Genomic DNA, 23,457 nt, shown 5'->3' with positions numbered 1-23,457 from the left:
TATAGCCAGGCTCAGTGGCTCAGCCTGTAATCCCAGCACTTTTGGAGGCTGAAGTGAGTGGATTGCCCGAGCCCGCGGGTTCGAGACCCGCCTGGGCAACTTGGTGAGACCTCATCTCTACAATAAAATAAAAAATTAGCTGGGCGTGGTAGCGCGTGCCTGTGGTTCCAGCGACTTGGAAGGCTGAGGCGGAAGGCTCGCCGGAGCCTAGCAGGTCGAGGCTGCGGTGGCCGGGAGCCGCCACTGCACTCCAGTCTGGGTGACAGAGTAAGACTCCAACTCAAAAAAAAAAAAACTTTGTTATAAAGGCTTTTATTTTTAACTATTACGAATTATTCTTGTTTTTTTTTAAGAACTTGGCAAGTGGCTTGAACCTCTGAAAAACCTTAGATTTGAAATAAACTGCATCCCAAACTTAATTGAATATGTTAAACAGGTGAGTAAAAATGCTTAAAAGTGCTTTGATTTGATGAAATTTGTGGTAGTGTATAGCGATATTTCATTAAATTGTATTTCATTAAATTGTGTAGATAATGCAGAAGTTGTTAAGTGTACTGGGTTGATTTATTAGACCTTGCGTACAGATGGATATGTGAATATGTGCATACGTGAACACACATGCACATAACTCTATGTACTATACTGCTTTTGTGCTACCAGATTCTGTCCTATATTTTCCTCTGAAATGGGAATGTCACCTACCATCGTGATGACATTTACATAAGTGTTTTAAAGTTAAATGCTGTGTTAATGTAACCTATAACTGTTTCAATTAAACTTTAATTAGTGAAAAAGAATTTCAGTACAAATATTTAGGTGAAAATTGATAGAGTCACTTCCAGATAATTGCAATGGGGGTTAGTTCTTTTAGGTTAATTTGGGATAAAAGAATTTGCAGTTGAAATAATTCTTAAAGGTTGAAATTCACAAAATCCATAAAACTTATAGTACAGTTGAAAAATTTATATGAAATTCAAATAATTCATACTGAAAAAAAGATCATTGCATTGTTAGTCTTGGAAGTTGTTTTTTCTTAGCTGATCCAGAGTATAGCACAGGAAAAAGCACTTAAAGGCACTAGAAAGTTTTAAGCTGGAAAGTTAGAATGGACCTTGAATTGTCTCCGCTTTCATTTAGCAGATGAACTGCACGTGTATGTGTGCACACACTTGTGCAGCAAGAAGAGTGTAAACCATATTGGTTTTGAAATTGCAGTGTGTGCTATTAAAGTAATTTATGTATATTGTTTAATCTGTTGCTATTGATCCAACAACAAAGTATTATTTGGTCTTATCTGCTTCCGATTTTTCTTTACTGATTTCTCTGCCCTTGTCTCATTTCTCCAGAGTACTTTTACTTCCTGTGGTACCATCATGTTCTTCTGCTCTTACTCTGTGCCTCAAATTATATTTAGAACTTTTCATTATATTTTCTTTTATTTAGCAGAAGCATAATTAATGTTCTGTAAATTTAGATGGTCATATATTCTGCTGGGTACTTGTGCATGGTCGAGTGAGTATTAACAAGATATTCAATAAACAGCAGATGACTTGAGTAAAACTATTTAACCAGCAAGAAATTTAGTTGTGTAAGTTTGAATTACATGCCGTAATTAAAAGAAAGTTTTAATTTTTATGTAAATCTTTATCCCATTAATCATAATTATTTTAAGTGGCTCTCATCCCAAGATGGAATAAAAACAGTTGCTCCAAGACTGCAACTTCACTTCATAGCCCCTTACTGCCTTATATAATTTGTGGAATTATAGGGGGAAAAAATAGGGGGAAAGATAAACCAAAGTGGAAAACATATGAAAGAGAGGAGGTTTTTTTTTTAAGTTTATACACTGATTCTTAGAAGTTGAGATAGTAACATTTTAAAGTATTATTTCTTTCATGTTTCTAAATCATCTATAATGCCAGTTTGAGAAAGATACCAAAACTTAACTTTGTTTGTTGCCAGGAAACAGCATAGTCAGGTGCTAAGGATATAGACAACTGTATTTCGTTTTTCTCTAACCTACACCCCAACTGGCTATGAAACTAGACCCCCTCGGTATTTGCATTTTTTAAAATGTGTGCTATATAGTCCAAAAACATGCCATGTTGCTTCCTCAGTTTTGAAAGAGGTTTGTTATCCCCAGGGCTTTTAAAATAGAGTCAGTATTTCATTTTTGGGAGAGAAAACTGTATAAAAATGGTATACTGAAAGGAGGCATTTTAAACTCTTAATATAGTGAGTCTCATTTTGGTGTGTTATCTTCTAGTCAATCCTTTTAAATGTACTTATATATTTAATGCACTTATATATTTAAATGTACTTATATATTACAATTAATTCCTTTTTTTTTCTCAGTCCCTCACCGAGGCTAGAGTGCAGGGGCATGTTCATGGCTACCCCAGCGTCGACCTGCTGGGCTCCGGCTATCCTTCCCCATCAGCCTTCCAAGTAGCCGGAACTACAGGCCTATACTACCACGCCCAGTTAATTTTTTATTTTATTGTCGAGACGAGGTCTCACCAGGTTGCCTGGGCTGGTCTTGAACCCATGGGCTCAGACAGTCCACTCACCTCGCCTCCTAAAATGCTGAGATTAAAGGCTGAACCACTGAGCCTGGCCATTACAATTATTCTTTATATCTAGATAATATATATTGTACAACAAATGCCAAAGATCAAATAATCTTGATAAACTTGTTTAGCTCTAAGGGCTTATTCATGTTTTAAAATTTGCTTGATAAATATAAAATATTGCATGTACTTAACATGAAGCTTATATTTTTAACTAATGCCTTGTCTGGAATTTTCTCTTGTTCTGATGAGTACCAAGAAATTAAAGTCTGTTCTTTTTTATTTTTAAAGAATATTGATAACTTGATGACCCCAGAAGGAGTTGGCCTTACCACTGCCTTACGTGTTCTCTGTAACGTGGCATGCCCACCACCACCTGTTGAAGGTAATGTGGCTAGTATACATTAAAAACTACTATTCTTTAGGTCTAGTGTAAATATCATTTATTGAATATTCAAAATTAGTTATTAACATATAAGTAATTAGTTTTGTGGTTTTTTTTTTCTTTTCCTATATAAAGGTCAACAGAAAGATCTGAAATGGAATCTTGCTGTTATTCAGCTTTTTTCTGCTGAAGGAATGGACACCTTTATTCGAGTTCTGCAAAAATTGAACAGTATTCTGACTCAGCCCTGGCGGCTCCATGTCAACATGGGGACTACCCTTCACAGAGTGACTACTATTTCAATGGCTCGCTGTACACTCACTCTTCTTAAAACTATGTTGACGGAACTCCTGAGAGGTGGATCCTTTGAGTTTAAGGACATGCGTGTTCCTTCAGCACTTGTTACTTTACATATGCTCCTGTGCTCTATCCCCCTCTCAGGTCGTTTGGATAGTGATGAACAGAAAATTCAGAATGATATTATTGATATTTTACTGACTTTTACACAAGGAGTTAATGAAAAACTCACAATCTCAGAAGAGACTCTGGCCAATAATACTTGGTCTTTAATGTTAAAAGAAGTTCTTTCTTCAATCTTGAAGGTTCCTGAAGGATTTTTTTCTGGTCTCATACTCCTTTCAGAGCTGCTGCCTCTTCCATTGCCCATGCAAACAACTCAGGTATCACTTCCATATAACATGCATCTTATAAATGACTGCAGTAACACTTTAAAAAAAGCCAGTGATTTTGTTAAAAAAACAAAAACCCTCATCTCCCATCCCCCCAAAAAGACATAAAATAATCGGATGAGGGGGAGATAAAACTGATGCAAGTTGGTCACTGAGGAAATATGGGGGTAACACTTTAAATAAATTTTTGTTAAAGTGAGTTTTATTATGCTGTTATGTATACTTGTACTTACGTTTTTCTGTTATTTTAAATCCTTTCTCCCCTTTATCATGTGTTAGAATTTGCCAATAACTAGGTTGCTTCACCAATGGACTCTACTCAACTGACTGCAAACTTGAGAACAATAGATTTTTTAGACTTTATTGAATTCAACAAAATTTGTTTAACTGTATAATAGAAAATTAAATGTTTTAAGCATGCAGTAAAGATGTTCTTTTTATAACAGTTCTTCCTGAACAGATTTTGTGACTATAAATAAATATAAAAAATCTACGTACACACACATTATACTTTTTTAACAGGTTATTGAGCCACATGATATATCAGTGGCACTCAACACCCGAAAATTGTGGAGCATGCACCTTCATGTTCAAGCAAAGTTGCTCCAAGAAATAGTTCGTTCTTTCTCTGGCACAACCTGCCAGCCCATTCAACATATGTTACGGCGTATTTGTGTTCAATTGTGTGACCTTGCCTCACCAACTGCACTTCTGATTATGAGAACTGTGTTGGATTTGATTGTAGAAGACTTGCAAAGGTATTTTCATTTTGCATTAAAATTTTTTTCCTCAAGTTATTTTTGACACATATACATTTTTTTTACTTAACAATTTGGAAACTAGGATTTGGAATGCCCAGTTTACAGTATATATACATGTAAATATACACAGATACCTATTTGTGCACATATGTATATATGAGTACATGTAATTATTTTTAGAAAGCTTTATTTCATCATTTCATGTGCAAGATACCTTGAAGGTCTTGATTTTGGGTTTTTGAAAGATAAACTATAAAGAAGTACTCTGATGTAAGAAAATACTTTATTGAAAACCTGAACTTATAAAATTTTGCAGTAATTGTAAAATTCCAGAGAAGTTGTCATTATATCCAAGAAATGATGTGTTTTATACACAATTTATGTAAGTTGATATGTATTGAAAAATAAATATTAGTTAAACAATGCCTTAACATCAAGAATTTTGTTTACTAAATGTACTGATTTTATTTCAGCACTTCAGAAGATAAGGAAAAACAGTATACTAGCCAAACCACCAGGTTGCTTGCTCTTCTTGATGCTCTGGCTTCACACAAAGCTTGTAAATTAGCTATTTTGCATCTAATTAATGGAACTATTAAAGGTGATGAAAGATATGCAGAGATATTCCAGGATCTTTTAGCTTTGGTGCGGTCTCCTGGAGACAGTGTTATTCACCAACAGTGTGTTGAATATGTCACATCCATTTTGCAGTCTCTCTGTGATCAGGTATTTATAGTTATTTTTATAAAGTCTGTGGGTGTGTGCGTGTGTGTGGGTGTGTGTGTGTGTGTGTGTGTGCATTTAAATGTTTTGATGTCAATCTTGGCTGTGAGTGAAGAGCTCTCCTCTATGTTTTACTCCTGTTGTTTAGGGAGATAAATTGGACTAGTGAAACAACAGTAAGTTGAATTGGTGTATCATAGCTTTCATTGGGTTAGTACTTCATAAATTTCTCTGAAGAGCTTTTTTCCTTTTATTGATACAATTGCAACCTTGGATAGTTCCTTTATGTGCCTGTTTCTATAATTTCTAGGATCAGTTATTTCTTCTGTGTTCATATTCCTTCCAATTTATTTATACATCAAGTCATTTTTGAGTTTTATAGCCTTGTGATCAGTTGAATTAATATGTCTCTTGTTGTGGCAACTTTTGAAGGCATCATAAACGACTACAGTTATTGTGTTTCAGACTGTTGTGCTTATATACATTGGCTAACAGTAGAAGTATTTTTTCCTATTGTCTAAATTATTATTATTACTTTTTGAGTCGGAATCTCACTCTGTTGCCCAAGCTGGAGCGCAGTGGCATGTTCACAGCCACTACAGCCTCCACTTGCTGGTCTCAGGTGATCCTTCCGCCTCAGCCTTCCAGGACTGGGACTACAGGCTTATGCCTCCTTCATCTCTTTTCACGATTTTTTTTTTTTTTTTGAGTTGGAGTCTCACTCTCACCCAGGCTGGAGTGCAGTGCCATAGTCATGGCTACTGTAACCTTTACCTCCTGGGTTCAGGTGATCCTTCAGCTGGGACTACAGGCATGTGCCATCATGCCCAGCTAATTTTTTGATTTATTGTAGAGACAAGGTCTCACTGAGTTACCTAGGCTGGTCTCCAGCCCCTGGCCTCAGGCAGTCCTCTCACTTCTGCCTCCCAAACTGCTGAGATTACAAGTGTGAGCCACCATACCCAGCCCTGTAGTCTGAATTATTGACATTCAGTTTATTGTTTCGTTAATTAATGCAAATTTTGTATAACTTTTTTTTTTTCTTTGAGTTGGAATCTCACTCTGTTGCGAGGCTGAAGTGCACACACTTGGCCACCCCGGCCTCGACCTGCTGGGCTCAGGCGATCCTTCTACCTCAGCCTTCCAAGCAGCCGGAACTACAGGCTCGTGCTACCATGCCCAGCTAATTTTTTGATTTATTGTGGAGATGAAGTCTCACCATGTTGCCCAGGCTGGTCTTGAACCCACAGGCCCAGGCAGTCCTCTCACCTTGGCTTCCCAAAGTGCTGGAATTATAGGCTTGAGCCACCACACCCAGTCGAATTTTTTTTAGCTTTTTAAGACGTTTGTGATTGGGATCTTTGGAGAAGATTTCTATGCCTAATGGCATTTTAGCTTGTTAGTGTGCTCTTGCTAACTGGTTATCACACGTGATTTTTTTTAGGCAGAATATTTTTAATAGAATTCCATGTCAGAAGATTATCTTTTTCTATAACAAAGCTTCAGTTTGGTTATATTTAAGTCTCAAAGAAGAATATTTTTTATGTGACCTGTTTTCACAAAAAAGGAGACCTGGTAGAAAATAATTTTGGGCTTGGTAGAAAGGATATTTTAAGTTCTTATATCTCACAGTGTCCATTTAATTTGGTATATGTTATATAATTCACTTTAGGTTGTGTGACTAATGCTGTGTAGCACTGTAGCATCCTAGCTGCCTTGATCACACAAACGTAATTGATGGCATCACTTTACCATATTTCCCTTCAAGTTTCAACCTTTTTTTATAGTTTTAAGCTAAGTTGACTACTGGTTTACAGTATATTGAAGTGATTAAAGGGGATAAAACATACGAAATGCTCTTGTAAAAGTCTTACTTCAGTAAAGAGTAGTGGGAGTTTTTACTGTCATTGTTAGCTAAACTTGCTTGTGAATTTTAGGAGTATATAAAAAGTAGTGGGAAATATTTGATTGGAAGACTGTGCCTAAATGGCCATTTGCTCCATTCATCTCTTTTCACGATTTTTTTTTTTTTGAGTTGGAGTCTCACTCTCACCCAGGCTGGAGTGCAGTGCCACAGTCATGGCTACTGTAACCTTTACCTCCTGGGTTCAGGTGATCCTTCTGCCTCAGCTTTTTAAGTGGGAGTACGTACCACCACACCTGGCTAATTTTTTTATTTATTGTAGAGACGAGGTCCAACAAGTTGCCCAGGCTGGTCTTAAACCTCTGGACTCAGATATTCCTCTTATCTCAACCTTCCAAAGTGCTGGAATTACAGGCATGAGTCACCACATCCAGCCTCTTTTTGTGTTTTTGAAAAATTCTGATGTTGTTGTTTGTTAAACTTTTTTTCTCTGAATAGTTTGTTTATAAACTCCCCCAATGAATAAATAATACAGTTGTTTAAATATTTTAGTACCAAAATACTTTTAAATTCAACCATTTGAAAATAGAAATTGACTGGGCTTGGAGACTCAGCCTGTAATCCCAGCACTTTGGGAGACTGAGCCGAGTGGATTGCCTAAGCCTGCAATTCGAGACTAGCCCAGGCAACCTGGCGAGACCTTGTCTCTACAGTAAATCAAAATTTAACTGGGCGTGGTAACGTGTGCCTGTAGTTCTGGCGATTTGAGAGGCTGAGGCGAAGGATCGCCGGAGCCCAGCAGGTCATTGCTGAGGTGGCTGTAAGTGTGCCACTATACCCCAGCTGGGCAACAGAGTAAGACTCCAACTCAAAAAAAAAAAAAAGAAAGAAAGAAAATAGAAATTATACTCACTGCAATACAGAAGGAAAACATTTTAAAGATATTATTTTAAAGTAAAAATAATGTAAAATAAAACATTTAAGTCTTTAATCGTGTATCCTTGTATTAACTTTTATAAAAGTCCAAAATGATTCCTTTATTCCTCATGTGTTTGAACGTACATTTGGGATGGGATTAGAGCAATAATATATTAATGAGATAGCTACTAAGTATTAATTGCTATGTATTTCTCAAAAGTGCTTAGTGATGGTGATAATCATTTAAAAATGTATTCTTTTTCTCTGCTTTCTTCCTCCCCCATAGGACATAGCACTTATTTTGCCAAGCTCTTCTGAAGGTTCTATTTCTGAACTAGAGCAACTCTCCAATTCTCTACCCAACAAAGAATTGATGGCCTCAATCTGTGACTGTCTACTGGCCACACTAGCTAACTCTGAAAGCAGTTACAACTGTTTACTGACATGTGTTAGAACAATGATGTTTCTTGCAGAGCATGATTACGGATTATTTCATTTAAAAAGGTAATGATTTATCTAATTTAATGTACTCTTAGATTTAAGTTTTTTCACTCTGTCATTAGTTAATTAGTTAATTCCTACTTGTAGAAAGCAGAAAGTATGATTTTGCCTTGGGATAGATTTTGTGTTTATGTGAAAGATTCATTGACAGTGAAATATCATGCTAGTAGTAGAATCTTTGGAATTAAAGATGTAAATTAAATAGAGAGACAATTTATTGTGGAAATGGGGCACTATATAGAAGGAAATCTTACTGTTTCAGGGATAGTAATTCATGCTTTAAAATATTTATTTAGTTGATGTATGTATCTTCAGAGGTGATGGTATTGTGATTTTATAGACTCCAAAGCTAAAAGTATAATTTTTGTATAGTTATCTCTTGGTGTCTTGGGTATTGAATACCAAAATTCACAGATGCTCTTCCCTCATATTTAATGATGTAGTATTTGCATAGATCTTATACTTATCCTCCTGTATACTTGAAATATCTGTAGGTTACTTATAATATCAAATACAGTATAAATGCTATGTAAACAGTGGTTTTACTCTATTTTGAATTTTGTGTTATTATTGTTATTATTTTTTTAGTTGGAATCTCACTTTGTTGCCTAGCTAGAGTGCAGCGGCATGATCATAGCTCACCACTGCCTTGACCCCTGGGTCTCAGGTGATCCGTCTGCCTCAGCCTCCTGAGTAGCTGGGACTACAGAAATGCACTGCCATGCCTGCCTATTTTTTAAATTTTTTATGGAAATGAGGTCTTGCTATGTTGCCCAGTTAATTTCAAGCAGTCCTTTGCCTCTGCCTCCCAAAGTGCTGGGATTTACAGGCATGAGCCACTGCACCTGAACAAATTTTGTGTTATTTTAAAATTGTTACATTGTTATTTTTTATTGGTTTGGTGTTTTGTTTTGTTTTTAATTTATGAAAAATGATGTAATATTTTCAATCCGTGGTTGAATCCGTGGATGCAGAATTCACAGATATTGGGAGCCAACTGTATTTTATTTTCTAAAGGACTAGCTGAGATAAAATTAATTTGAAGTGATAGAAACCTCAGGCTGCTCAGTGTCTCAAGTATAATTTCTGCTCTAATCTCTTTGTGCATTGCCTTATCTTTTTCTTTACTATGAGAAAGAAGGTGAAAGGTAGCTTACTCTAGTACATAAGAGTTCCTTGGAATTTATTGAACTACTTGGGATTATGAGATAGTAAGGAGGAAGAAACATAGTTGTGCCCCTTTCTTATTAATTCATGCAACATTAGTTGAAAATCTATGTTCCAAGTATTGTGTTTGGTTCTGACTCCTCTGTTCTTCATCTCCCTTCTCTGACAAATATCTCCTATATTCCATCTTAGTTGATGGTACCTGCTTAGTGGTTACCCGTCCCCCTCGCTGCCCTCCACTGCCAGTCTCTCACCAAGTCTTTAACCTTTTTCCTCTTGCCTAGGTATTTACTCCTTATCCTTGAAAACATATGCTACACTTCCAAGAGAGCCAAAAACCATCCTTGATTTCTAGCTGGGTTAGATGCTCCCCCAAATATCCTTTGTATACTTCTGCTGTAGTATTATCAGTGACTTTGTTGCCTTTGCTAGATTCATGTTTCTGGTCCTCATATCTGTAATCTTGTCCTAAGTCAACTTAACCTGTTCCCTTTTAGCCTTCATCTCTCTGCTGAGCTCCAAGTAACCCATTAATCTACTTGACATTTCTGCTTGACTGTCTGATGGGCATCTCAGTAAGTCCTACAGATTCTTTCTCCAGCGTATCTCCTGAATCTGATTCCTTTTCGCCACTTCCACAGCTACTACCTTTGTCCAGGCCACTATCATTTCTTACATTTCATTTCATTGCAGTAGCCTCCTGCCTGATCTCCTTGCATCCAATATTGACCCTCTAAAATTTATTCTCTCAACAGCCAAAATAATTTTTTAAAACTTAAAACAGATATATGTCACTGTTCTGCTGAAATTCTTCTAATGATTTCTTGTTGTACCTCAAATAGAATCCAAACTCTCCATAATAATCTGTAAGGTTTTATATAATCTAATTCTTGCTCATCTCTTTGATTTATCTCATAGCCCTTTTATCTTCACTTTTTGCTTTCTTGTCAAGCTCATTCCTATCTCTAGGCTACTTTTTTTTCCCTAAATTTTTCCCCATGTTGTTTCATGACTTAATTCATCTTTTCACTCAAGTATCTGCATTTGTATATTTCCAATCTAAATAACCTGTCTAAAATAGCCTGCCATTTGTCCCTGGTCATGTTTTTCATTGTATTTATACATTACATTATATAGATTTATTGTTTATTTGGTTTTCTTCCTCACTGAAATATAATCTCCATGTGGACAGGAACTGTGTCTTCTTGACTTTATTCTCCCCAGCATCTAGAAACTTGGTACATAGCAGGTACTATGAAGGAATGAAATTGAATACTAGTTTTATCTGGCCCACAAATATTTATTGAATGCCTTCTCTGGACCAGACAATGATTTTGGGTGCTGGGGATTGACTTTAAAAAAACCATGCTTTCCTGGTTCTTTCATCCTACTGGGGTTGACAGATAACAAATAAGTAAATGAAATACATAATATGTTACAGAAAGTCATCAAGTAGGGGAGAAAGATAATGAGTGCCAGAGTGAGGTGGGAGTTGTCATTTGAATTATGGGGACTTGATCAGGGATATCCTTGCTCTTGATGAAAAGGTGGCCCTTGAACAAAGATCAGGACCTGAAGGAGGTGAAAAATGAAGTTTGTTAATATCCTGTGGAAAACAATTGCAAAGATCATGCTTAACATGTCTAAGAAACAGCTATAGGGCCGCAGTGGCGGCCCTTGGAGTGAGCTAGGGAAAAAATGACAAGGCATCTCGTCATTGAGATAGTAGGGAGGATGGGAGACAGATTATCAGGGTCCTTTAGGATTATAAGGGCCATTGCAAGGTTTTGAGCAGAGATATGGCATGGTTCTGTTTCTTTTCTTCCCACATGTACATGAGGAGACCCCCCAAAACCACAATTATCTTCTGGAGAATGGGCCCTCTGTAATACAGACTTCCCCTGCTTTGGTTAGTGTTCTAAGAACCAATAGGCATCAGTGTATCAGCTAGCACTGCTGTGAGAGACTGTGTTCAGCTTTAGTGAGTTTTTTTGGAGATTCTTTTAGTGTATTTGCTCATTAGTGTTCAGAAATTTTTGACCAAAGACAGCATGATCCCTGTGCTCCGCTCTCCCTATTCACCCAATCTCACTCCCAAGCAACTTTTGTTTGTTTCCCCGGATGAGGAAAGTCCTCAAAGGGAAATGTTTTGCCAGTGTAGAAGAGGTGAAATAAAAAATGGCAGGAGCACTAAAAAGCATCAAAATTGATGAGTTCAAAAACAGTTTTGAGCAGTGGAAAACTGTCTCTACTGATGTATCAAACAGAGAGTACTTTGAAGGCGACTGAAGTTAAAACATGTAAAAATAAATACACAAATGTAAATAAATTCCGGGTTTTTTGGGTCCCCCCTTTTAGTCCTGAAATAGTTATACTTAAAAAGATGCTTTTAGGTTATTTTAGACTTTGAGAAAATACAAAATTAATAGTTTAGAACCCTATGTTAATCTCATATATTTTAGAATATTTATCAAAACTAAGAAATTAACCTTATCATAGTATTATTAACTAAAGTACATAATGCATCTGGATTTCACCAGGTTTTCTATTACTGTGTTTTTTGTAGTGTAGGATCCAAGATAAGATCTTACATTGCATTGCATCCCTTGTCTCCTCTTTCTTTGTCTTTCATGACCTTGACATTTTTGGAGAACACTACTCGTTTTGTAGAATGTCTCTTAGTTTGGACTTATCTGATATTTTCTCATGATTGATATCATGCTTTATTGAGGACACCACAGAGGCACTGTTTCTTTTTCAGTGTATCATATCAGGAAATAGACGATGTTCATATGTATAACTGATATTAACTTTGATCACTTGGCCGAAGTGCTGTGCGCTGGGATTCTGTGCTGCAAACTTAATTTTTCATTTTTAATCACTAAATATTTTAGAGAATATACTTTGAGGTATTAGGATATCCATATGTCCTATTTCTGACAAAAATGTTTGTCCATCAATTTTAGTATTTATCAGTGTAGGTCTTCGCAGGATATGGCACTTGTTACTGTGGTTTCTAATTGTGATTTTCTATTTCCCTTATTCCTTTGTCTCTTACTAATTTTCCTTCTTTTTTTGGGGGGGTTGGAGTCTCACTCTGTCGCACAGACTGGAGTGCAGTGGCCGTTCCCGGTCACTGCAGCCTTGACCTGCTGGGCTCCAGCGATCCTTCTGCCTCAGCTTTTCAAGTAGCCGGAATTACAGGCATGCGCTACCACGCCCGACTGATGTTTTGATTTATTGTAGATATGAGGTCTCGCTGCCCAGGCGGGTCTCGAACCCACGGGATCAGGCAATCCACTCACCTCAGCCTCCCAAAGGCGCGGGATTACAGGCTGAGCCACTGAACCCGGCTAATTTTCCTTCTTTAAGGAAGAATTGTTGCTTCTCCTTCATTTATTTGTTTAGGTTTTTATGTCAATAGAAATTCATGGACATTCAATTTTTTTCAGAAGTACTATTCTTTTTTTTTTTTTGAGTTGGAGTCTCACTCTGTCGCTCAGACTGGAGTGCAGTGGCTGCTCCCGGCCACCATCGCAGCCTCGACCTACTGGGCTCTGGCGATCCTTCCGCCTCAACCTTCCAAGTAGCTGGAACTACAGGCACGCGCTACCACGCCCAGCTAATTTTTTTATTTATTGTAGAGATGAGGTCTCACTGCCCAGGCGGGTCTCGAACCCGCAGGCTCAGGCAATCCACTCACCTCAGCCTCCCAAAGGCGCGGGATTACAGGCTGAGCCACCAAGCCCAGCTAGAAGTACTATTCTTATTTATTTTGTTACTCAACTTATTCTTACTTTGGCCACTGGAAATCTTTCAGGTTGGCTTCTGTGCCCTTTTTATATACCCTGCCTTTTTATTTTTTTATTTTTTATTTTCATTCATTAATTGTAGAAATAAGGTCTAACTATGTTGCTCAGGCTGATCTTGAACTCCTGGACTCAAACAGTCCTCCCACCTTGGCCTCCTAAAGTGCTGAGATTATAGGCGTGAGCCACTGCATCTGGCCTGTTTTGTTTTTTAAAAAGCACTTTAATATTTCTAATACCAGAAGATGTTCCAAGATCAGCTTGTATTTTCTCTGTTCCAGTCCTGAGATCAACTTCTTCTCTAAGGAAACCCTGGTTCCTTTTATTGAAGAATATTTAGAATCCAGGATCTGGACTCTGCGTGTGTTTATTCCTATAAGAGTGTTTCTGATAATGGTTTCTTTCACTGATAGAGGTAGGAACAAGGGAGGACCAAAACAAAATCCAGAATTTATTTATGAGAAATTGTGTATTTATTCTTACGTGTTTAATTTTCAGTCATCTTCAAAATACTCTCTGATGTAATACTCCCATCGAGATATTTTTTCCACTTCTCAGAACCGTTTTTGAATTCATCAGTTTTGATGCCTTTTAAGTGCTTCTGCTGTTTTTTGTTTCACCTCTTCCACATCAGCAAAATGTTTCCCTTTGAGTACTTTTTTCATCCAAGAAAACAAAAAAGTCACTCTGGGCAAGATTGGGTGAATAAGGACGGTGGGGCAGAGGAGGTCATGCTGTTTTTGGTCAAAAACTTCCAAACACTCATCACAGTGTGGGCCAGTATGCTCATAAATCACTCATCATGAAATAGGCAAATGTGTTTAAAGAATCTCCAAAAAAAAATTCACTGACGCCAAACCTATTCTCTCACAACAATGCTGGTGGTACACTGATGCCTATGGGTTCCTAGAACACTCACCTAGTGTGGGAAGACTGTATTACAGGGGCCCACCCTCCAAAAAGAGAATTCCAGGTTTTTTTGGGGGGGTTCTTCCTTATATATGTATTTGTCTTATCTTATGCATACACACACATCTACATTTATTTTCTTTTTACGTTTTACTTATCTATAAAACATAAATATTTAAAAATAATAAATTACTCATTTTATGTATATATTTTTAAAAATAAGTCTGTACTGATAGTTTGAGTTTGATCTAATACCAGAAGTTGATTCTAGCCTTTCCTATTCCTTGTTAACTTTATTCTACAACAGTGAGAAACTCAATTTTCATTATATATGTACTTATTTGTTTAGTCCTCGTATACAAATGAAGTAGTAGTATCTAACGAATTACTAATCCACAGTCCTGTGAGAAATGAATTGACCAACTGGAGTACAGTGTTTGCATACAGATCTTACTGCCTTTAGCCTTACTATATCCAGTCAGAACACTTTTTCAGAGTTACTTAGCTCAACTCCTTTCTTCCCTGTCTTCTTTAGTTTGGTTATGTAATTGATTTGTAATATAGTTAGATTCATTAGTCATAGTCTGCATTCTTATTTTTTCCTTACATCCTGGTTGATATTTTTAAAAAGTTTTTATCCAGTCAAATGTATATTTTGTGGTCACAGTTCTATGGGTTTTGACAAATGTTTTGAGTAATGTGTTTATCACCACTGTTGCATTAGAGCAGTTTCATCATACCAGTATTCCAGCATGTTACTCCTTTATAGACAACCCCTTTATTCAGTACTAGCAACCACTGATGTGATTTTCTCTGTGTACTCTTGCTTTTTTCTAGAATGTTATATAAATGAAATCATACAATATATACCCTTTTGGGTCTGATTTCTGTCATTTAGCAAGATATATTTAAGATTCACTTATTTTGTTGCGTGAATCAATAGTTCTTTTTATTAGTGACAAATATTATGACAGTCTGGGCTATTTGGTGCACCTGTTTCATTTCTCTAGATACCTAGGAGTGGTATCTATCCATCTGGGTTATATGGTAGGTATATGTTTAACCTTACAAGAAACTATCAAACTGTTTTGCAAAATGCAAAAATATTATTTTGCATTTCCTTCAGCAGTATATTAAAGTTTCATTCCACCAGAACTTGGTATTGTCAGGTTTTTGGTTTTTTTTTTTGACATTCTAATAGCTTTGTATTGGGCCCCGGATTTTGAAAGTATTTTTGAAATACATGGAAATACATGGAAGTATTACTCACTTGCTTAAGGTTAGTTACCAATTACTAGCTATTACATTTTGATCCCATGCTTTTTTCATTTGTAAATATTATCTTTGTGTTTAAACTTATTTCTTAGGCTGAGACGGGAGAATCATTTGAGGCCAGGAGTTTGATACTAGCCTAGGCAAAATAGCAAAACCCTGTCTTTACAAAAATTAGAAAAATTAGCCAGGTGTGGTGATGTATACCTGTAGTCTCAGATACTTGGGAGGCTGAGACAGGAGGATCACTTGAGCCTAGGAATTTGAGGCTGTGGTGAGCTATGATCGTGCCACTGCACTCCAGCCTGGGCGACAGAGTGAAACCCTGTCTCAAAAACAAACAAGCAAACAAAAAAAATGAAAGGAACTACAAAATACTGCATATTTTAATGTTAATATACTTATTTCCATTTTGGCTAATTATGTTACAGCTTAAAGAACATATTGAATATTAGAATTATTTACCCTTTAAATTCTGTTTTGATCAACTCAACTCTGTAAATGCATAAAGTAATTTTAGCAGGGCTATATATTGTCTAGAGTTTAGATATAAGGATTGCTTTTTATGCTGAAATCTTTCTATATCAAGGGTTGGCAAATGAGTCCAAAAGCCAAATCCAGCATTTTGCCAGTTTTTTTTTTTTTTTTTTTTTTGAGTTGGAGCCTCACTCTGTCACCCAGACTGGAGTGCAGTGGCCGCTCCTGTCCACCGCAGCCTCGACCTGCTGGGCTCTGGCGATCCTTCCACCTCAGCCTTCCAAGTAGCTGGAACTACAGGTGCGCGCTACCATGCCGGCTAATTTTTTGATTTATTGTAGAGATGAGGTCTTGACAAGTTGCCCAGGTGGGTCTCAAACCCGCGGGCTCATGCAATCCACTCACCTTAGCCTCCCAAAGTGCTGGGATTATAGGCTGAGCCACCGAGCCCGGCTTTTTGCCAGTTTTTATAAATAAAGTTTTATTAGAACACAGCTATTGTCTATATATTGTCTAAGACTGCTTTCTCACTGTACCAACAGAGTTGAGTAGTTGTGACTGAGACTGCTGTTGTGTATGAGAGATAAACAAGCTGAGTTGTATATAGCCTGCAAAGTCTAAAATGTTTATTATCTGACTCTTTACAGAAATATTAGAATACTAACCTCTATTGCATACCCTTGATGTCCTTCTGTCCAGCTACAGTGTCATAAGGATAGTTAAATTTGTAATTATTATATGTTAGGCTTTCTGGGCAGGCTTCTGAGACAGCTATAACATTATATTAAAGAAATCCTTGGGTTATAAAAAGTTTAAAAACAGGGAGCTTCTTTTTTTGTATTGGAGTCTTACTCTGTTGCCCAGGCTGGAGTGCAGTGGCATGTTCACAGCCACTGCACCCTCGATCTGCTGGGCTCAGGTTATCCTTCTTCCTTAGCCTTCCAGGTAGCTGGAACTACAGGTGTGTGCTACCACACCCAGCTAATTTTTTTGATTTATTGTAGAGATGAGGTCTCACCAAGTTTCCCAAGCTGGTCTTGAACCCATGGGCTCAGGCAATCCTCTCACCTCGGCCTCCCAAAGTGCTGGGATTATAGGCGTGAGCCACCACGCCTGGCTTACAAGCTTCTTGTGTTAAATTTCATAAATGTATTATTATTTGAGAAAAAATTTTCCTTTGAGAGCTTGAAGCTTAGCTTTAAAAGCAGCTGGTCATTAAAAATATTTTGTTAGGCTGGGCTCGGTGGCTCAGCCTGTAATCCCAGCACTCTGGGAGGCCAAGGCGAGTGGATTGCCTGAGCCCACGGGTTCGAGACCCACCTAGACAACTTGGGAAGACCTCGTCTCTACAATAAATCAAAAACTAGCCAGGTGTGGTAGCGCGCACCTGTAGTTCCAGCTACCTGGAAGGCTGAGGCGGATCGCTAGAGCCCAGCAGGTTGAGGCTGTGGTGGCTGGGAGCGTGCCACTGCACTCCATCCAGTCTGGGAGACAGAGTGAAACTCCAACTCAAAAAAAACATTTTTTTGTTATATTGTTTATGTACATGGACACACCAAGTGCTCTTTATATTTTTAACAATGATGGACTAAATTTTCTTCTGTCTGAACTGAGATAGTTCATCTCTGATACTAGTTTTTTATGCTCATATTTTAAGCAGTATCTCCTCTTTATTTACAGTTCTTTAAGGAAAAACAGTAGTGCTCTGCATAGTTTACTGAAACGAGTCGTCAGCACATTTAGTAAGGATACAGGAGAACTTGCATCTTCATTTTTGGAATTTATGAGACAAGTTCTTAACTCTGACACAATGGTAAGTGTGTATATGTATATATTTGGTGTTCCTTAAATTTGAAAATTTTCATAAGTTAAAAAATCACTTTATAGCTCAAACATATCTTAGAACTTAGAATGGTGTTTTTTTCCTGTGGCCCTCATCCCACTATAGATATTTCTGATTTATTCTAAAAAATAGGTGTTTAAGAGCAAAGTATCTCGACCTCCTCTTTAATATAGTAGGCATCATTAATTTGTGGATACCCTATGACTTTGCACCGTACTACCTACGGTGTCTTCATTTAAAAATAAATCTTGACATTGAGTTACCTTGCTAGCATAACTCAGAATAGTAAAGTTTTTTTCATCTCTTAAATGTTCACTTATTTTCACTTAATTAAGTATCGAGTGATTGTTTTGGATATTGTGATTTTGGGGTAACTGTAAAGTTTATTATACTCGGGCATTTTAGATCTATCTTACATATATGAATTGAAGATTATTTTCCCCACTTTAAAATCTTATTATTAAAAGTAAATTGAGCCGGACTCGGTGGCTCAGCCTGTAATCCCGTGCCTTTGGGAGGCTGAGGTGAGTGGATTGCCTGAGCCCATGGGTTCGAGACCCGCCTGAGCAACTTGGCAAGACCTCCTCTCTACAATAAATCAAAAAATCAGCCGGGCATGGTAGCGCATGCCTGTAATTCCGGCTACTCAGAAGGCTGAGGCGGAAGGATCGCCGGAGCCCAGCAGGCCAAGGCTGCGGTGGCCGGAAGCGGCCACTGCACTCTAGTCTGGGTGACAGAGTGAGACTCCAACTCAAAAAAAAAAAACCCCCCCAAAAAAGTAAATTGAGATTTCTCTCATTAGTATTTTCTCAAATCATGGTAAATTATGGGCAGAATTTCAGAAGCCATTAATATTCCTGCCCTGCTGGGAGTGGTAGCTCATGCCTGTAGTCCCACCTGCTTGGGAAGCTAAGTTAGGAGGATCTATTTAAGCCCAGGAATTTGAGTTCATCCTGGGCAACATAGTAAGACCCTGTCTCTATTTTTGAAAAATTAAAACATTTTAAAAAATGCCTGCCTTTAAGAAGTGTTTGGGGTCAAATAAGTTTGGAAATGTAAACATCAGTACACATTAGTATAGTAAAAACTCCAAGAGGCCTCCTCAGCCTCTACAGTGTTTTACTACATTGTAGTCCAGCTTTGCCTAAATGTATTGCCTGCAAAATACTTTGTGGGTGTGTGTGTGTGTGTGTGTGTGTGTGTGTGTGTGTGTGTGTGTTTGCACACACGTACATATCTTATGGGTCAGTATGTATTCTGTCAACACTGGTTTAAGAAATTCAGCTTGACTGGGCACAATGGCTCATGTCTATAATCCCAGCAATTTGGGAGGCCAAGGTGGGAGGATTGCTTGAGCCCAGGAGTTTGAGACCAGCCTGGACAACCTAGTGAGACCTCATCACTATAAAAATTTTTTAGAAAAAGAAATTCAGCTCAGTCAGGCTGGGCACAGTGGCTTCACACCTATAATCCCAGCACTTTGGGAGGCCAAAGCAGGAGGATTACGTGAAACCAGGAGTTCAAGACTATCCTGGGCAACATAGCGAGACATCATCTCTACAAAACATTAAAAATTTGCCAGGCGTGGTGGCACACACCTGAAGTCTCAGCTACTTGGGAGGCTGAGGTTGGAGGATTGCTTGAGCCCAGTAGTTCAAAGTTGCAGTGAACTATAATTGCTCCATTGCACTTCGGCCTGGGCAACAGACAGAACAAGACCCCCAACTCAAAAAAAGATGTCTATTTAGGGAGAGTTGCAGAGGACCTGTTTAGTACAGTGTTACCAAAGTAAATACAATATGAGATTTTGTAAGATAAATGAGTTTACTGTTTAGTCTGTTTTCTCTTATGCATACAACTTATATTGAGAATATTTAATTCAATAAGTCCTTGCTTGCCTGTTGTGTTTGTTGTTTTTGTCTTACTAATTTTATTGGCAAACTTACTTTTTGAGTGTCATATATAGTTTAAGTGATTACGTTTACCAGATCCTTTGATTGTGAAAGATTGATAGTAGAGATGTAGCTGCCCTAATAAAGAGATTATTTAGAGTTTTACTTGATGGAAGACTACTTACTAGTTTCACTAGATCTTAAGTGACATGTTAACAAATTAGTTTGACAGATTTTCCTTTCTTTTCTTTATTTTTGAGTTGGAGTTCTCACCCTGTTGCCCAGGCTGGAGTGCCACACATGGCCACCGCTTCCTGCTGGGCTTAGGTGATCCTTCAACCTCAGCCTTCCAAGTAGCTGAAACTACAGGCAAGCACCATATTGCCTGCCTAATTTTTTGATTTATTGTAGAGATGAAGTCTCACCAAGTTGTACAGGCTGGTCTCAAACCCATGGGCTTGGGCATTCCTCTCACCTCAGCCTCCCAAAGTGTTGGGATTATAGGCATGAGCCACCACACCTGGCCGTGACAGATTTTCTTATACATGTCATCAGTTAAATAGTTTCTGGTCAAAAATCACTAATCACTGTTCTCTTGTGATTTCGCTAGGGCCATCAGGATTGTTAATTAATGCTTTTATTCATCTCTCATTAATGCATTTTCTCAGCTCCTATGTTGAGATCAAAGTCATCATGTTTAACCTCTAAATTCTTTGACTCCCTCTTAGATTCTGTCCTGTTTTTCTAATTTATTGTTTCCTTCCTTAATCAGAGGGAAATGTATCCCTACATTCCTTCATTTATACTTATGATCTGGATCCTGTCCTAATAGTTTTTCCTCTTCTGTCTTTACATCTCTCCTTGCCCTTAGCTAATGAATAGAATATCTGAATAGCCAAAATCAAATTCATCTTCCCCATAAACCTGACTGATCTTGTATTTATTTGTTTATTTGATTTGGAGCCTCACTCTGTTGCCTAGACTAGAGTGCGTGGCACGCTCACGGCCACCCCAGCGTCGACCTGCTTGGCTCCGGCGATCCTTCCACCTCTGCCTTCCAAGTAGCTGGAACTACAATCGCACGTTACCGTGCTCAGCTAATTTTTTTTTTTTTTTGAGTTGGTGTCTCACTCTGTTGCCCAGACTGGAGTGCAGTGGCCGCTCCCAGCCACCACAGCCTCGACCTGCTGGGCTCTGGCGATCCTTCCGCCTCAGCCTTCCAAGTAGCTGGAACTACAGGCACATACTACCACGCCCGGCTAATTTTTGATTTATTATAGAGATAAGATCTCGCAAGTTGCGCAGGTGGGTCTCGAACCCGCGAGCTCAGGCAGTCCACTCACCTCAGCCTCCCAAAGTGCTGGTCCACCAAGCCCAACTTCAGCTAATTTTTTATTTGTTGTAGAGTTGCTGCCCGTGGCCTCAGGCAATCTACTCACCTAGGCCTCCCAAAGTGCTGGGATTACAGACCAAGCCACCAAACCAGGCCAGACTGATCTTTTATGTGCCTTACTTTTATACCATTTATCTTCCTGATTTCCAAGGTAGAAATTATGAAATAGAAGCTAATTTCCCTCATGTTTATTATCTTCAGCAGCTGCTCATTCTTGTCAGTTTTATTCACAAAACCTTTTATGCTTAATTTCCTATTTTGCGTTTTCACCTCCATTATATATTTATCCTGCTTGTTTCTATTTTTGCAACATTTTTGAGCTATAACTCGTATACCATAAAATTTACCCTTTTAAACTAATTTAGTGTTTTTTAGTGTATTGATAAAAACCATATATTTATTACCACTATTTAATTTCAGAATACTTTCATTGTCTCAGAAAGAAGCTCCATACTCATTAACAAAAACCCCATTCCTCTTTTCCCTCAACCACTGATCTACTTTCTGTCTTTATGTCAATTTCTGCCAAAAAGGCTCCTGGAATTTTAATTGGGTGTGCACTGAATCTGTAGATAAATTTGGGAGGGAGTATTTCTGTGTGAACAATGTTAAGTTTTTATATACGTGGAGATGGGCTGTCTTTCCACTTATTTAGATCATCTTTAATTTCCTTTTATGATGTTTTATGATCATTAATATGCTAATCTTGCATCTCTTTTGTTATATCCCAAGTATGGGAAATGTTGTTTGTGGTTGTTTTTTCTGTTATGTTTGATGCTATTTTAAATGTAATTGTGCCTTAATTTCTTTCTTTCTTTCTTTTTTTTTTGAGTTGGAATCTCACTGTTGCCCAGGCTGGAGTGCAGTGGCATGTTCATGGCCATTGCAGTCTCAACGTGCTGGGCTCAGGTGATCCTTCCACCTCAACCTTCCAAGTAGCTGGAACCACAGGCATGTACCACTGCACCTGGCAAATTTTTTGATTTATTGTAGAGACGCGCCTGTTTGTCCAGTTTGGTCTCGAACTCCTGGACTCAGGCAATCCTCTCTCCTCAGCCTCCCAAAGTGCTGGGATTACAGGCGTGAGCCACTGCGCCTGGCCTGTTCCTTAATTTCATTTCTGGATTGTTCATTGCTAATGTTTAGAAATACAGCTGACTTTTGTTTTTGATAGTGTGTCTTGCAACCTTGCTGAACTCATTCATTAGTACTAATAGTTTTTGAGTGGATTTCTTAAGATTTTCTGTATGCAAGATCATGTTATCTACAAATAGAGACATATTTATTTCTTTCATTCAAATCTGGATTCCTGTTATTTCTTTTTCTGGCCTAACTGCCTTCATAAGAACCTCAAGTACAATGCTGAATAGAAATGGCAAGAATGTATATCTTTGTTTTGTTCCTATTCTTAGTAAGACTCCAACTCAGAAAAAGAAAAGCCATTTTGATTTCTTCCTTCCCAATCTTTATTCTTTTTATTTCCTTTAATTATTGCATTAGCTAGGACTTTCAGGACAATATTAAAAAGGTGTTTCAAGAGTGAAGTTCTTCTTTTCCCTGATCTTAGTGAGAAAGCTTCTAATTTCTCACTATTCAGTATTATGTTAGATGTAGGTTTTTTGTAGATGTTCTTTATCAAGTTGAGGAAGATCCTCTATACCTAGTTTGAATTTTTATCATGGGTCAGTGTTGGATTTTGTAAAAAGCTTTTTCTGCATCTCTTAATATGATTTTAGGTTTTTTCTTCCTTAGCTCGTTGATGTGGTATATTATATTAATTGATATTTATTTGTTTGTTTGTTTGTTTATTTATTTTTATCAGCATCTCACTCTGTCTCCCAGGCTAAAGCAGTTGCACCATAATGGCTACTGCAACCTCGACCTGCTGGGCTCAGGCAATCCTTCTGCCTCAGCCTTCTGAGTAACTGGAATCACAGGCATGTGCCACCACACCCGGCTTTTTAAAAAAAAATTTATTGTAGAGACAAGGTCTCACCAATTTGCCCAGGCTGGTCTCACACCCCTCAGCTCAAGCAATCCTCTTGCCTTTGTCTCTCAAAATGCTGGGATTACAGGCTTGAGTCCACACTGGCTTACTTGATTTTAGATTGTTGAAACCAGTTTTACATACCTGGGACTAATCCCACTTTGCTAATGGGCTTATTAATTGCTGATTAATAATTCCTAATATTTTATTGAGGTTGAGGATGTTTGCATCTATGTTCATGAGAGATATTGGTCTGTAGTTTTCTTATATTTTCAACATTTAGAGGACAGTTTCTTT

At 37.8% G+C, this 23,457-nt stretch overlaps 1 protein-coding gene across 1 annotated transcript in view; it reads left to right on the top strand.

Moving 5' to 3' along the window:
- Positions 1 to 352: 352 nt before the first annotated feature.
- Positions 353 to 23,457, top strand: part of LOC103274364 (protein virilizer homolog) — a 33,572-nt gene continuing 10,467 nt past the window's right edge. The window contains exons 1-7 of the mRNA XM_021719474.1: positions 353 to 436; positions 2,862 to 2,955; positions 3,091 to 3,635; positions 4,167 to 4,402; positions 4,879 to 5,131; positions 8,197 to 8,414; positions 17,726 to 17,858. Of these exons, the coding sequence (XP_021575149.1) occupies positions 2,877 to 2,955; positions 3,091 to 3,635; positions 4,167 to 4,402; positions 4,879 to 5,131; positions 8,197 to 8,414; positions 17,726 to 17,858 (1,464 nt within the window). The 5' untranslated portion in view covers positions 353 to 436; positions 2,862 to 2,876. The remainder of the gene's footprint in view (positions 437 to 2,861; positions 2,956 to 3,090; positions 3,636 to 4,166; positions 4,403 to 4,878; positions 5,132 to 8,196; positions 8,415 to 17,725; positions 17,859 to 23,457) is intronic.

The sequence above is a fragment of the Carlito syrichta genome, unplaced genomic scaffold (genome assembly GCF_000164805.1).
Source record: "Carlito syrichta isolate Samal-C Ts95f unplaced genomic scaffold, Tarsius_syrichta-2.0.1 Scaffold314747, whole genome shotgun sequence".
Taxonomy (NCBI): Eukaryota; Metazoa; Chordata; class Mammalia; order Primates; family Tarsiidae; genus Carlito; species Carlito syrichta.
This window is presented reverse-complemented; position numbering and strand designations above follow the sequence as displayed.